The sequence below is a fragment of the Vicugna pacos genome, chromosome 9, assembly GCF_048564905.1.
Source record: "Vicugna pacos chromosome 9, VicPac4, whole genome shotgun sequence".
NCBI lineage: Eukaryota > Metazoa > Chordata > Mammalia > Artiodactyla > Camelidae > Vicugna > Vicugna pacos.
The window spans coordinates 12836965-12852692 of NC_132995.1; the positions used below are offsets into that span (position 1 = coordinate 12836965).

Sequence of the window (15728 nt, forward strand, 5' to 3'; positions counted from 1 at the left end):
GAAATATTTCTAACTATCTAAGGGCCTATTTTCCTGGAGCACAGAGTGCCTCATCCTGATCTTCTCCCTGAATTCCCTTTGGGGTATAGGTCAACAACTACAGTCGCTAATGACTTGATTCTTGTAGGACTGGATGGTGGGTAATTTTTTTTGTTTTGTTTTACATTATTCCCATTAAACAGATGAGAACATTTAGCCTTAAAACTAGAGTAGTCACACAATCAGGAAGGGGTGAACATGAGGCCAGCAGGAAGCCAAAATCCCTGCTTTATTAGTAAAATATATATATATAATAGTCACAGAAGAATTTAGGAGAGAGAGAGGGCTGAAGATGAGAAAATGGTGGTGGAGCCCAAGGCACAGATATTAAACCAGAGAGACAGAAAAGGAACGAGGGTACCTCACTCACAAAAAAAGGACTGCAACTTAGCTAGGACTCATAACTGAGAGACCAGAACAGTCTTCAAGGTCCCCAGAAAAGACAATGTCTCAGAGGAGGAAAGGGAAAGCCACAGTGATAAAGTCAACTTGCTGACATCCTTCCGCAGTGCTATCACTCCTCATAAGTCATTTCTACCATTATCTTTGCCTGAGATAAGTGGAGGAGACTGAGGGACAGAGAAGGGGAGGCCGAGGGGGAGACAAAGGGGGCGACAGGGTTAGATAAAGGGGACGACTGAGGGCAGAGACGGGAGAGACTAAGGAAGCTTGGTTTTCAGGGCTCCTCGCTTGCAGGTGTGCCTGTATGTGCTGAGCTGCTGGGGGTCATAGAGTGCTTTTGGCAGTCCAGGGAAACCAGACTGCAACACAGGAGCATTTTTATGAATTTCTAGGGAAATGTCTAAAGGTATTGTTAAAAAGAAAACCACAGACCCAAAAATGGCATGACTCATGCTAAAGCCCATGCCAAACTTAGATTTAATACCTGACCTAATTGCAATTTCCACCTTCCCTGGGAAGGTAATCTTAATCAGCCAGTCTGGATTTTTTGGTCAGCGCCAATGAGGTAATCTGCCCCGTGGGCCCTCTCCATCTCTGCCCCTCCTCTACAAAGGAAGAAGAGGTATTCTACAAAATAAACCCTTACCCTCACCCTAAAAGAAGGTGATCTCTGACCTGAAACAATTCTTTTATTTTGCTAATAACTTTCTTGCTCCACCCTCCTCTTACAAAAACCCTGCATTTTGTACAACTCCTACTAGCTCCTTTCTATTTACTAGATGGGATGCTGCCCCATTCATAATTTGCTGAATAAAGCCTATGAGGTCTTCAAATGTATTCGAACTTCATTAATAATAAATTATAATTAGTTTTGTTTTTTAACGATCTCGAGGAAAGACACCTGGTTCTTCCCACACCTAACTTGTTGGATGTCCTTTTCTCACTCTAAATAATCACTTTAATACCTAAAGTCTGCCAAAATTGCATAAGCGCTAGGGCACGCACAACTCCATTTAGCCCCTGGAACACAAATGGGTCTCTCCTCTCCTGCTCTACATCATCCTTGGGCTCCCCAGTGCTCTCGGGGACCAAATTGAGCGTTGGTCTATAGAGAACTCCATTTCCCATCGGCCTCTTCGCTCAACACCTACATTTCCGGTCCAGCAGGACACCGCCTACTCCTCGGATAGTTCCCAGCTCCGCCTTCCTGCCTCTCCTGCCCTGACTCGCGCCTTAGTCACCAGTCTCCGGTCCTCGCCTCTCACCGCCAACTTGTCTAGGCCTCCGCGAGAGGGCGTGGTCTCTGCACTATCGTGACGCCCATTGGCTGTCGTGTCGCCGGTAGGGCGTGGCTACGGGAGCCGGGCGGGCACATTTCGAACCGTGGCTGGGGCGGCGGCGGCGGCGGTGGCGAAGGATGCACCCAGGAGGCTTGGTGGCGGCGGGGACGCCCCGGCAGCGTAAGTGGCGTACGTGGCCGGCCGAAGAGATCGGGAGGGCGGGGCGAAGCGGGGACGCCTCGACGGTTGACGAGGTTGCCTCAGGTCGGAGGTCACGAGGTCAGGGATCTGGATCTACATGGTGTGCACAGCGCAGGGATGCCAGGTCCGGGTAGGGGGCTCGTTGGGCTCGATTCTTCTTTTCTTTAGGAAATTCCTTTAGAAGAAAACAAGTTTGGGCAGGATATTGTGTGATGTGTAGAAAAACGCAACTTTCATTCATTTGTGTTAGCCATCATTCCGCTCCCCATCCTTCCGTGGCCTCGGGCTCTCTTCCCCACGCTCCTTAGGATGGCATTCATAGCCCTGCGTGATCGCAGAGGGCCGTGTTTACCCCTCATTTAAGATTTGAACCTGTATCTGTTGTGTTAACTCCCTTTCCCCGTGTCTATGAATTTGTATCCCTCTTTAAGTTTCTTTTCATCTCCGTGAGTTGTGTGCATCTCATTTATTCATTCAGCGTACCTTGCTCCAACTCCCTTGTGCCAGGCCCAGTGCTGGAATTTAGGTACCCGGTGGTAGTAAGCATAGCACTGGTCCTTGGTAACTTACAGCTCAGAGTTTAGTCGGAAGACAGACACTAAACTAGGAAGCAAACAAGCCAGAAAGATAATTTGGGGATATAATTAGGGCTGTAAAGGGAATAATCTGGGATGTGACTCAAGATATGATGCATGCATTCCTCCCTTCAACCTTTGTAAGATGCCTGGCTGGCTCTGTGGTGTGATGCTGGGGATACAGCTGTGCCCTTCAGTCCTGGTTCCTGTCTTCATGGAGCTACCAGCACAGAGTGGAAGACAGCAGCAGTCTATGGACTGTGGAGCTCTGATGAGAGAGTTGTGTAGTCAGAGGGGTCAGGGCAGGGATGGGAGAAACACAATCAGAGTGGTTCCATCTTGGATGGAGGTGTTATGTTAACTCAGATTAGGAAAGTGGGCGTGTCAGTGAAGCTTCCTGGGAGAGGTACATCCAATGATGAGGAATTAGCCTTGAGAAGGGGATTTGTGGTGAGAGGAATAATCATGGGAGGCCTGTGCCAAATAAACAAACAGACTAATGAGTACAGATTTAGGGCTTATGATAAGTGCTCAGAAGAGAAATAAGAACCACCAAATATTATGAGAAAGAACAAGGCCAGGCTAGTGCTTTATATTGGGGAGTAAGGAAGGTCTCTCTGAGAAGGAATCTTTTGAGCTGAGGCCTGAGTGCTTATTGGCAGGTGTTGATTGTGGGAAGGTGTTCCGAGGTGATAGTACTGTGTTCAAAAGCCTGAGGGGGCGAGGAACTTTGCAGGAGCCTGAGAAGAAGCCATGGTGGCTGGGTGGAGTGGTAGCAAACCAGGGTGATTGGCAGGGCTGGGTCATGCAGGCCCTCGTAGGCATTTGGATTTTATTCTCAGCATATTGGGCGCTGATCTTAGGCAGAGGGCACGAAATATCCTCTTTTGCATTTAAAAAGATGATTCTGGCTGCTGATAGGAAAGAAAATTGTTGGGGCTAAGAATGAACAAGGGAACCTGGTGAGAGGACATTTAAGTCAGGTGCGAGATGACAAGGTCTTGAAGGGAGAGTGACGTTGAGATAGGGTGGGTGAGACTAGCGACTGGCTGATTGGATGTCAGAGGTAAAGGCCCAGGGGCAGCCAGAGGGCGGTGCCAGGAAGCCCAGGGCACGTGGTGGCTTACTGAAAGCTGTGGGTGTGGTGAGACTGCCCTAGGTAAGAGGCAGAAGAGAAGCTTAAAGGTAGAAAATTGGGTCACACGTTTCAGGGAGCTGGAGAGAAATCAGTGACTGAGAGGGACCCATCAGACTGTCAGCCCCATGAAGGCAGTTTTCCCCTTTTTGTTCACTGCAGGCCCTCGTAGGCATTTGGATTTTATTCTCAGCATATTGGGCGCTGATCTTAGGCAGAGGGCATGAAATATCCTCTTTTGCATTTAAAAAGATGATTCTGGCTGCTGTATCTCCCTGGCCTGCAGCAGAGCCTAACACAGAGGTGCTCAGTCGAGGTTTGTGGGGCTCAGACAGGAAAGAGAAAGAGGTAGTAGAGTGTCTCAGAAGCCAAGAGAGCAGAGTCGGAGGCTGACACTGGGGGCAAGGGCGCCAATCCTGCCGAGAGCTTCAGTTGGAGGAGAGTGGAATCACGGCTTTGGCCTGGTAGTGCAGTGGCCTTTGAGGGGGCCAGGGAGAGCAGAACCCCAAATGCCAAGGGCTGAGGGGGTGACAGAGAGGGAGGAAGGGCTTGCACCAAAGCTTCCAGGAAGCCAGCCCTTTGGCCAGTAGTGGGAGAGGGAAAAGGGAAGTGGTGCTTGAGGACAAGTGAGCCAGGGCCAGTGCTGCTTGCTTTGGGATTGACCACTTGCTGAGTCTGTTTTCAGGCCACAAATAACAAAGAGGAAGAAGTAGTCGATAATAGGTGATGGGATTGACCACGTGTTTGTGGGCCAGGCCAGGGGCTGAGCAGTTTATAAGTGTCACTTGGCCCCGGACTGTTGACACCATTCTACAGAGAAGACTGAGGGGCAGAGAGTCATGACGTGGAGCACTGGACTCCTCTCCCCCATCCCACTGTAATCTCACCACCCTGTTCCCATTATGGCGCCTGGCAGAGGAGGAGCTCAGTAAATGTTTATTGTGACAGCATTGCTTATAGGTTAGGGCCCTGGAGCCAGAGTGCTGGGTTCAAATCCACCCTCTCCATATTGTCCATCTCAGTAGACAACACTACCATCTACTCTATCACTCAAACCAGAATCTAGGAGACAGCGTTGATTCCTGCCTCTTCTTTACCCTCCTCCAACTGAGCACACATCTGGCAATCCTGCCTCTCCACCTCCAGAATCCATCCAGAAGCAACCCATCCCCTCCCCACCACTGCCCCCCAATCCTACTCTTCCACCTGGACCACATCTCTCCTCCTTGTCGCCACCTCCCCAGTCTGTTCCCCACATGAAGCAGAGGGACCTTTAAAAAACTTGAAATTGGGTTCTGCTTCATGCTATCTGTCTGACTTTGGGCGAGGGCCCTGAACCTCTTTGGGGCTCACTTTTCCCATCTGTAGAGTGGGATGATACTATCAACCACACAAAATGGGCTGTTGTGAGAATTAAATGAGTTAATCCATAGTGTTTAGAACACAGCCTGGTATGTGGTAAGTGCTCAATTCAGATTGAAATATTGTAATATTTAACTGGCTGGGCTGGGCTGGTCTCCTGCTCTGTCATTTCCTTAGTTTGGCCCTTTGCACAAGTCATTTAGCCTGTCTGAGCCTGTAAATGGGGACTGGCATTTATTCATCAAGTTTTTAATCAAGCACCTACTCTAACCCTGTTCTAGGGGCTAGGGCTTCAGCCACGAACAAAACAAAGATCCCCATCCTGGGGGCTCACCTTTGAGTAGGGGAGACAGACAGCAAACAAAATAAATGAAATAGCCAGTATGTCAGTTGGTGCTGAGTTCTATGGATATAAATGAAAGGGAGTTGGGGTGCCACCAAGGGAGATGCAGTTGTAGACAGGATGACTCGGGCAGGCCCCATGGAGCCAAGACTTGGAGGAGAGGAGGGAGCCGTGAGGATGTCTGGGGGAAGAGCCGGTACTGGAACCACCAGTGCAGAGGCCCTGAGGTGGGAGTGTGCCCGGTGTGTTCAGTGGCACTGAGGCCCGTGCGGCTAGAGTGGAATGAGTGAGATGGAGCACGAAGGGAGGTCTGGATAGAGACCTTGTTTGTGAAAGATTTAGCACAGGGTTTTGTGCGCAGTGAACCTCAGTACATGTAGCTATCATCATCATCATTATCGTTATTTGGATGGATGGATGGATGGATGGATGGATGGATGGATGGCAGAGGCCACCTGCACTTGACTAAATGACCCATCTACCATCAAAACCAGTGCTCTACTGCGACAGGAGCGGGAGGGAGAGCTCCTGCAAAATGAATGAGGCTCCCACCCCTCTTTCCCTGCAGCCTCGAAACGGAGGACCCCTGTGTCCCAGCCAGGCATGGCTGACCCCCACCAGCTTTTTGATGACACGAGTTCAACCCAGAGCCGGGGCTACGGGGCCCAGCGGGGACCCAGCAGCCTGGGCTACCCTGCAGCCTCCGCCTCGCCCCAGGCAGCCTTCCTGGCAGATCCTGTGTCCAACATGGCTATGGCCTACGGGAGCAGCCTAGCCGCACAGGGCAAGGAGCTGGTGGATAAGAACGTGAGTGGGCCAGGCTGGCGGGGGTAGGGGGCGGGCAGGGGCTGTGGAGCCAGGGCTTCAGGTTTGAGCTCTGCCTCCCTAGATCGACCGCTTCATCCCTGTCACGAAGCTCAAATATTACTTCGCTGTGGACACCATGTATGTGGGCAAAAAGCTGGGCCTGCTCTTCTTCCCCTACCTGCACCAGGTGAGCACTGCCCCCTGAGGGGAAGACAGCCTCTGGGCCGGCGTGAATCACAGGCTGGGCAGGTATAAGAGGCAGGGCGGGTAGATTTGCCGCAAGAGGGGGCCTGTTGGCGGGGCAGGAGGAGCCCAGTCCCCAGTCCTGCCTGCTCCCCCGACTCTCCCCACAGGACTGGGAGGTGCAGTACCAGCAGGACACACCAGTGGCCCCCCGCTTTGATGTCAATGCTCCTGACCTCTACATCCCAGGTTTCACCCCACCCACCACCACCCGGCGCCCTCCTCCCTCTGGGTGGGCTGTCTCGGGCAGACGTTTAGGTGCCCGGAGGCCCAGGATGGTCCTCCTTCTGACCAGTGTCTCTGTGTTTGCCTCCCACAGCCATGGCTTTCATCACCTACATCTTGGTGGCTGGCCTGGCGCTGGGGACCCAGGATAGGTAAGGGAGGCCTGGAGTAGGCGAAGTGGTGTGGGCCTGAGGGGCTGAGGGGCAGTCAGGAAGGTCTCATGGTTTCCCTCTCTCAGAACAACCCCACTGTGTTCCCAGTTTGCCCAAGACACAGCCTGCGGTATCACTTTCAGAGTCACCTCTTCCCTCTCTTTCCCACCCATGTGTGGCCCATCCCAACACCCTGTGCTGCTGACTCTAAATCCATCCTTCTCCTTGGCTTCTCCTATCTGCCCTGCCCCACACACTCCCTGCACCCCAACTCCAGCAGCAGCTGGGAAGGTCTTGTTTGAGAGGCAGGCCTGGCCATGTCCCCTCCTTTTCAGAAGAACAGCTAGCTGACCCTAGCCCCTCTGTCCCCAGACAAGCCTCAGCTCCTTAGCCCAACCCTGCCCTCCATGCGGCTTCTCTCTGCCCCACCATTCTGGTCCTCTTCCCATTCCTCCAGAGGGCCTGGGCTGCCTCCCTAGGGCCTTTGCACATCCAGTTCCCTTTGCTTAGGAGTAAGTTCCTCCCTTACACCTGCTGAGCACCTGTTCACTTGTGGTGTCTCCACTCTGATGTTACTTTCTCAGGGAAGCCTTCCCACCCTCCAGCCTGGGTCAGTCCCCCACCCCTGCCTCATAGGCCCCTGTTCATTTCCTTTGCGTCATGGAAAACAGTTGTCATTAGAGTCAGTTAATTATTGAGGCACTGGGGATAAGGCAGAGACCAAGGTCCTTCTTCCATAATCAGCTCCTGATTCCTTCAAGCCTCAACTCAAGTGTCACCCTCCTCTCTGACACCCCACCCCCAACTGAGTCAGGCACCTCCCCTGCCCTGTGCTGCCCTGATCCAGCCCTGACCTCTCTAGGCTATCACTGAGGACAGGTCTGCCTTTCCTGGAATGGGATTTCTGGGAGGCCAGGGCCCAGATCCATCTTGGTCACTGCTGGGTCTCCAGCCCCACCCAGCGGACTGTGCCCAGGCAGATGTTCAGGGAGGGTCTGAGCCGGCCTACTGAATGACATAGCTTGGGTGCCGGCAGGTTCTCCCCAGACCTCCTGGGGCTCCAAGCAAGCTCAGCGTTGGCCTGGCTGACACTGGAGGTGCTGGCCATCCTGCTCAGCCTCTACCTTGTCACTGTCAACACCGACCTCACCACTATCGACCTGGTGGCCTTCTTGGGCTACAAATATGTTGGGTGAGTACCCCTCCTGCCTCTCCACTGCTGGCCCCCAGCCCTGGGGCCTCTACCACAGACTGGCCTTTCCCTCTCCTTCCGCCCCCAGGATGATTGGCGGGGTCCTCATGGGCCTGCTCTTTGGGAAGATTGGCTACTACTTGGTGCTGGGCTGGTGCTGTGTGTCTATCTTTGTATTCATGGTAAGCTGGGGCTCAGTGGAGGGTGGGACTGAGGGCACAGGCCTCCTGGACAGAATTGGGGGTCCCTGGAGGCATCCAAGCAGAGGGTACAAAGTTTAGACAAGAGCCGCATAGTTGAACAGAAGAGTCCTGGAGTGGCTATCCTAGCCTGGGGGTCCGGAGAGCTTCCTGGAAGAGGGGGTGCTCAAGCTGGGGCCTGAAGGAAGAGGAGGAGCCAGCCAGGATGCTAGAGTGGGCACTCAACCTCACTCCACTCTCCTTACATGGTGGGCTTTCCTACCAGAATTTCCTTTAGGATGATTTTCCTTCAGTACCTGCGAAGTAGCTTCTCTGAGAGTCCTTCCAGCTGGAGTGGAGGTGCTGGTTAAGAGCACTAGGCTGCATTGGGGTTTGACCCCAAGCTTTGCTGGATCCTGGATAGACTTTGAACCTGTTTCCCCTTTTGTGAAATGGGGATGATAATTGCACCTCAGGGTACAGGAGGATTTAGTGTGGCTGCATGTGAGGAGCAGAGAGCAAACCTAGAGCCTGGTGGGCTTGACCTACCCCTCAGATAAACTTTGACTTAGATGTCGTTATATTTAAAAGTTTAAGGGGAGTGGGGGAAAAAAGGCATTTCTGGTTGAAAAAATTGTCAGAGGTCAACACAAGGTGGTAGCAGCAAAAGGGCCAAGCCTGGCCACCCCCTTCAGTAAGGGTATTCATGTGAAGTCCCCCCACCTCACTCACTTAGGGGCCTCACCCTTGAGTTTGGAACCCTCACATATTTTCCCAAGGCCTGGGAAGGAGCAGGCCTTTACTATGTGCTAGGAAATTTGGGGGAAACAAGTCCCCCCAGGAGCAGAGACTTGAGGCAAGCTGCCCTATTAAGGGTAGAAAAGCGAGTCTGGAAGGATGGCCAGGCTCAAAGGTGAATCCCCTCCCCACCCAGATCCGGACCCTTCGGCTGAAGATCCTGGCAGATGCGGCGGCCGAAGGCATCCCGGTGCGCGGGGCGCGGAACCAGCTGCGCATGTACCTGACCATGGCGGTGGCGGCAGCGCAGCCCCTGCTCATGTACTGGCTCACCTTCCACCTGGTGCGGTGAGGGTGGCCCCGCGACGCCTCCAGCTGCTGCTTCTGGCGGCCACCGAGCTGCAGCCGCTCATCTCCCGGCCCCTTGCCGGCCACAGGGTCCGCCCCGCCTCCCGAGACCCTCCCTCCCCTTCTCGCTGAGGTGCTGAGATCTCCAACTGCACAGGCCGCCCCCCACCCCACCCCGCAGTGCGGCCACTGTTTAAGAAACAATAAACCGTGAGGGGCACGGCGTGAGCTGCCTCTCCTTGGCGCGCGGTGCCCGGCAGGGGGCAGTCCGGGCCCGGAGAGGGGCAGGAGGAAGGGGACAGGCGGGGCTGGGGACGGATCGCGGCGCCTCGAAACCGGAAGGCAACCTGGAGGCCGAGAGAAGGTTTAATGAGCCCCGCCCAGGCCCGTCAGTGGGGAGCCTTCTTCTTCTCGTCCTTCTTCTTCCCGTCCTTCTTCTTCTCCTTTTTCACCTTTGGCTTCTTGACCTTGCCCGGGGCGCTTTTGTGCTTCTCCGAGCCGACTGTGCCGGGCTGTGGGGTCGGGGTGAGGACGGTGGGGGTGGGAGAGGAGAGAGGGTTCCGCCAGTGAGACGTCTGCCAGAGTTGCGGGCTGAAACTCTGCCCCCACCTGGGGTGACAGGCACCCGCTGGAAAAGGGAGAAGCCTCTCACCTTAGCCTCATTTTCCGAGTCGCTGGAGCTGCTGCTGGAATCGGAGGAGCTGCCGTGGCCACGGCCGTGGTGATGCTAGTTGGTGGCGTGACAGTGAGGCCGGAGCCCCTTATCCAGTCCCCAAGTCGGAGGCCCCAGACCTAGCAGGGGCCTGGGGTCAAAAGCAACCGCCCCTGGGGTGTGCCCGGTTGTGAGGTGACTTACCTTCAGGTGATCAGCTGACCCACCGGGAACTTTGTGGGGGCTGTGCTTGGCGTCTCCCACATGTCCTGCTCCCTGGGGCTTCTTGGAGGTGGACTCCACAGCTGCGGAGAGGAGAAGTTGGGTGGGTTGGCGCCCACGTAGGGAATGCCCCCTGGGAGGCAGTCCCTGGGCTTGAATCTGGCCCTCTGCCCCTCAAGCTTCCCACTCCCCAGGAGCGCACCTGCTGACAGGTCAAACTCCATGGTGGTAAGTGAGAAAAGGTGTGTCTGCAGGGCCAGAGGGCCCAGCAGTGCCACAGGGCAGGGGGAGGGCCATGGGGAGGGGCAGTGAGTCTGCCTATGGAGTTCTGAGGAGCCCCACCCTAACCTTTGTTCAGAGTCCTTAGTCCTGACTCACAGCCCCTCCCCAGCACCGCCCAACTTGTCCCTGGGAAATGGGGAGGGTGGACAGTTAACTACTATGTCCCCCCCACCCCCACCCAGTGAGCCTTGGCAGTGGAGTTGGGGCTGTGTGGGTGGGGCTAGGGAAGGAATGTGTGGGCCAAGTTGCAGATTTCTGAGGAGGGTACTAGAGCTGTTACCTGCTTCCCCTAAAAGGGTTAGATCCTTGTTTTGAAGAAATGAGGGAGGGTGCCTCCCTGCATCCTCTATACTGTGATAATCCTGACACTCCTTGTGTACTGATTACCTGCCAGGCTCTTGTTCCAGAGGCTTCACATACATTAACTCCCTTTAACAATGCCTCTGGCTTGGTGAGGAGCAGTGCCTGAAGGAGTGAAAAGCACGAACTTGGAACCAGTCTGCTGATTTGAAGCCCATCTGTATTACTTAGTAGCGGGGTGATCTGGGGAAGGTTAACTTCACTTCTCTGTGCCTCAGATTCCTCATCTGTAAATGACAGCTACCATATGGGGTTGATATAACAATCAAACGAATTAAGTTTCCTAGAACCTGCCTGCATACGGTTACTTACTAGGAGTAAATGCTTATAAAATAATGTTTGTTTTTCAAATAAAAGGTAGCTATGGCTACTTTCCCTATTTTGCAGATGAGAAAACAGGAACTAAACAGTTAAGTAAGATGACAAGGGGCAAATGGAGCAATGAACAGGCTAGAGCTGGGATTCAAACCCAGGCAGTGTGCTTCAAGTCCAAGGCTGTGCCTTGCCCCTCTGTCTCACCCTGGGGGCACTCAGCAGAAGGGGCAGCCAGTCCAGCCCACCCTTTCCTCCCCACACTGGGCTGGGCCCCGCAGACTCAGGCAAGAGCTGGGGGCAGGGAGGACCTGCATCACCTGCTCAAATTGCTGTGAGGCTAGGTGTCCTTGGGAGTCCCTCTCCAACCCAGTCCTGCCACCAAGCTGTCTGCCCTTACCTGCAGGAGTGGCACAGGAGCAGGTGGCTGAGGCCTGGAGCTGATGACGAACGTGCAATAATTGGCCTTGTGCATTCAGGTGCCTGCTCCAAAGTCCATTCCTTATAGGAGCCTGCCCTGACTGCTGGCTCCATGGAGTCCTGTCACTCTGTCGCCTTTGCCCTGCTTGATGGCCAGCATAGCCCAGGCTTACCACTCCCTGAAGTTATCTCTATTCTAACTTATTCTTTCAGGATATATTTCTTGAATACCTACTATGTGTCCAGCATAATTCAAATGCTGGGGGTACAGAGGTGAACACAACCATCAAAAATTCCAGCCTCGTGTAGTTGACATTCTAGTGGGGGGAACAAAGCAAAATGTACAGTGTGTTAGAAAAAGCTGAAACTAAACTGTCCAACAGTTGGTGAATATACAAAATGTGATATATCTACACATATCATGGAATACTATTCAGCAAAAAAAAAGTAATGAACTCATCCATGCTACACCATGGATGAACCTCGAAAACATCATGCTAGATGAAAGAAGCCAGACGCGAGAGACTACATATTATATGATACCATTCATATGAAGTATTCAGAAAAGGCAATTATAGAGACAGAAATCAGATTAGTGGTTGCTGGGAGCTGAGTGTAGGAATGGTGATTAGATGTAAATGGCTGTGAGGGATCTTACTAGTAGAAGGGGATGAAAATATTCTAAAACTGGATTTATGGTGACAATTGCACCATTTGGTAAAATTATTTTAAAAAAATCACTGAATTGTACATTTGAAATGGGTGAGTTTTATATAACTTATAACTCAATTTTTAAAAAGTAGTATGTACTGAGAAATACAGCAATATAGGGGACTAGGTAATAACTATGTGGTATGTTGAGGAAATGTTGGATTTCAGATAGTTATTCAGGGAAGCCTCACTGAAGTCTTTTTGAGTAAAAATCTGAAGGTGAGGAAACAAGTCATGCAAGCATATGGAGGCATATCTAGGCAGAGTGAATAACAAGTGCAAAGGCCCTGAGGCAGAAATGTTCCTGTGTTGGAAGAACTGCAAGATTAGAGTGGCAGTGAATGGAGGGGGAGAGGTAGAAGAGGAGGGATGGGGGAAGTGTCTTGTAAATCAGAGATCTTTGGTCTTTACTCTGTGAGAAGAGGGAAATGATGATTATGGTTTTGCTGACAACCACATACAGGATATGAGAGAAAATGTGTGTCTCTCCTGGCAGAACAAGGGTGTGGACTTTATTGCTTTGCTCAGTGCCCAGAACGGTGCGACTCAGAGTTGGTGCTCACTATCATCTGGTGAACTGGGTTACCTGATACCAGGCAGTGGTAATGGCAGGTTAGAGCAAGCTTACAGTGGCTGTGAGTTTAGGTTCTGGAGGCCAATCTGCTTACAGGTCTCACTCTACCCTTTACTGCTCTGTGGAGCAGTCACTCTGGCCCTCACTGTCCTCCTGGCAAAAGGAAAACTTACCTCATAAGGAAATGGTTTTGCAGAGCCTGTCTGGGACAAGGTAAGTAGATGCTCAATAAATGTCAGTTTTTATTACGATCTACAAACACAATCTCATGATTCCTCATGAAACTGGCAATAGGCCCCCCATGTTATATATGAAGCAATTGAACCCTAAAAGGTGCAGTAGGACAGTGGGCCAGTAGGGTGGGGGGCAGCAGTGTGGGATCTTCCAGACCCAAGACGGAATAGCTCTTCACTGCTACGTAAGTAATTATGGGGTGAGTGAATGCGTCCGGGGAGAACTGGCCTGGTCCTCCAGACCCCCACCTATCGCTCCTATATATTTAGGATGTGGCAGCTTTCACAGAGACTCTGAAGACAGAGGCTTAACAGGAGAGCTTCACTTTTCTCTCACATGAAAGCTTGAGCTTGTGGGAGACCAGAGCAGGTGAGCAGGCAGCTCCCTGAGACCATCCCGGGACCCAGCTCCTTCTGTCTGGGTACTGGACATCCCTCCAGGAAAAGAAAGGGCAAATGGAGGGCACACCACTTCCTTTTAAGGACCCAACCTGGAGGCAGCACACATCCCTTCAGTAAGGACTTAAGACACCTAGTCACATCCTACTGCAAAGGAGACAGGGAAATAGAGTTCCTAGCTGGGCAGCCACAAATCTGGCTAAAACCTGGGGACTTCTATTAACAAGAGGAAGAAGGGGGAAATTGGGACCTGGAAACCTATCACTACTCCTTATTGGTGGCAGTGAGTGTCCCTTACTCTCCTACTCTGGAAAGTTTACAAATGGAGGAGAGATTAAAGCTGGGAAGTTGGACATAAATGCTTGGATGAAAAATATAGATGTGAGCCCCTAAGACAAGGGCATGTCCATCTGCTTTTTGGAAAATTAGTTCTCTGCCATTCAGTGCTTATCTCCCATAGTTAACAGGAGCACGAACAGTGGCTTATGTCTGTCTTCCCAGGCCCTGCCTGCCCCTGGCATCTAATGGCACTGCGCTCCCCTGCTTGTTTCCTCATTATTTCTGCCTAAAATGACTTGGTCCTAAGGGTACAAGCAAAGTCTTCTTTGTAGGAAAAAGGAACTTGTGTTCCCAACTGACCTGTGACACCGATGTCATTCACTGCAACATCAGCTTACCCTTTCTCACCAGTAGACATTCTACAGAGGGTCACTCCAACCCTCACGTTTTTACTTAATCACTGCAATTTAGGAAGAGATTTCTGGATGCCAGCTCTAGTGGCACAGGACCGAGGAGCAGAGTGCTGGGAGACAGTCTCCTGTGGTGCTCCAGTGCTCCTACATGTCTGAGGACCGACATGACCAGTTGGAAGAGGAACTGCTGAGGCCCGGTTTCGTCTCCTTCCTGAAGCTTGCATGACCACGGCACCCCAGCTCTATAAACATCATAATCCCTGTTCTGGGATGTTTTCTTTGAGCCTAACCACATCCCAGGAGATAGCTGACCTTAAGCACACAGTATGCAGAGACTCAGTTTCCTTTCCCACAAGACAGAAATGCTGCACTGAGCCCTGGATGTTCTGGAATACTAATCACCAGAAAAATCTCAGCAGAGCATCCTTTGGGAGGTGCCAAGTTGCTGACAGCCCAGCTAGGGAAACCCAAGCTTGGCCTCTGCCCAGCTGACTGTTGTGTCTGGGATTTGATTTCATTCTATTTACAAGCTAATAAATTAGCCTTGTAACTGTTTCCAAAATGCTGGGAGAACCCTTGAGATTCCTGGGTCAGAGACATCACAGCAAGAAGCATAAGCATCAACATGTGTGTTGACTTCCCCTGCCCCTGGGAGCAAAGCAGAGGGTCCAGATGGACTCCACACCTACAGTGGGTGGCTGCCATTACAAGAGGGACACTGAGCATGGGAACCTGCCACTTTACAGCAAGCAGTAGGCAGGCCTGCTCTTTGTCCTAGAGGGAACCACTACATCACTTCATCTTTCAAGGTGCTCGCTGCAAACCCAACCCTGAGAAATGGCCCAGGGAAACAGCTGCCAGGGCTGTGCGGTCTTGGTACACCCAGCAAGACCTGTAGTGCACAAGACCCCCACGGAGCACTCTCTCCCAACAGTGCACCCCTCTTGGCTTCTGGTGAATTTTCGCATGAGGATGCCGTCAGGGGCTTGGATTAATCTGACAAGAGGCTGGGACCAAATTCACTCAGTTTGTCTCATATGGCATTTAGCTAGGACCAAGAGGCAGTGACTCCTGTTGATATAAGGCCAATCTGCCATCCAGGATCCTGGACTCATCTAGCTGTGAACAATCAGGGCTGATTTCAGACAGCCAGGATGTAATAGGCCAGTCTGTCATCCATTAGGACCCACACAAGGGAGTTCAGACCGACCTGCTGACCTCTGGTGCCACTGCCAATAATTGCAAGGTCCAAAAGTAGCCCTCATGCCCAATGAAGAGACATGGTGACTCATTCTTTCCCACATGAAGGCTCAGAGTACTGGGCACAGGACATGATTTGTTGTTAAACTTGACTTGGAACACCCCTGCACTGGTTTGGGTAAGCCACATGGGCAGTGCCACTGAGTAGATACAACCTTAATTGCCATACATGGCATAGCCCAGGGCTGCGTGGGCATAGGAAGTGTGTGATTATGTTATCAGCCAGATTAAAACAAGACTGAGCAGGTCTAAGTATTTGTAAACGTCTAGGGGTGGGGCCCACACTCCGGCCCGCTGCGGGTGGCATCAGGCGCAGCAGACTCGTTCAGGACTGGCCGGGTCTGCGGGTCACACTGCCAGCTGCAGGTGCCGCAGGGCTCAGCTGGACCA

At 52.2% G+C, this 15728-nt stretch overlaps 2 protein-coding genes across 4 annotated transcripts; one reads left to right on the top strand and one right to left on the bottom strand.

Annotated features, from left to right (window-relative positions):
* Positions 1-1609: 1609 nt before the first annotated feature.
* YIF1B (Yip1 interacting factor homolog B, membrane trafficking protein) lies at positions 1610-9446 on the top strand. 3 transcript variants are annotated; one of them, XM_006215064.4, is made up of 8 exons: positions 1610-1910; positions 5906-6144; positions 6227-6331; positions 6498-6576; positions 6707-6764; positions 7801-7956; positions 8045-8138; positions 9070-9446. In XM_006215064.4, exons 1-8 carry the CDS (start codon positions 1859-1861, stop codon positions 9223-9225), a joined length of 939 nt encoding a protein of 312 aa, XP_006215126.1. In that variant the 5' UTR covers positions 1610-1858; the 3' UTR covers positions 9226-9446. The 3 variants fall into 3 exon arrangements, with proteins under 3 accessions (XP_006215126.1, XP_006215127.1, XP_072823249.1); XM_006215065.4 differs by having other exon boundaries at positions 1610-1901; XM_072967148.1 differs by lacking the exon at positions 1610-1910 and adding an exon at positions 1954-2046.
* A 123-nt stretch (positions 9447-9569) lies between these two features.
* On the bottom strand, positions 9570-10453 carry C9H19orf33 (chromosome 9 C19orf33 homolog). Its single transcript, XM_006215066.4, has 4 exons — positions 10298-10453; positions 10078-10178; positions 9874-9948; positions 9570-9733 (listed from the first exon to the last, which is right to left on the bottom strand). The coding sequence occupies exons 1-4, from the start codon at positions 10317-10319 to the stop codon at positions 9611-9613; spliced, it is 321 nt and encodes a 106-aa protein (XP_006215128.1). The 5' UTR covers positions 10320-10453; the 3' UTR covers positions 9570-9610.
* Between the last annotated feature and the right edge of the window lie 5275 nt (positions 10454-15728).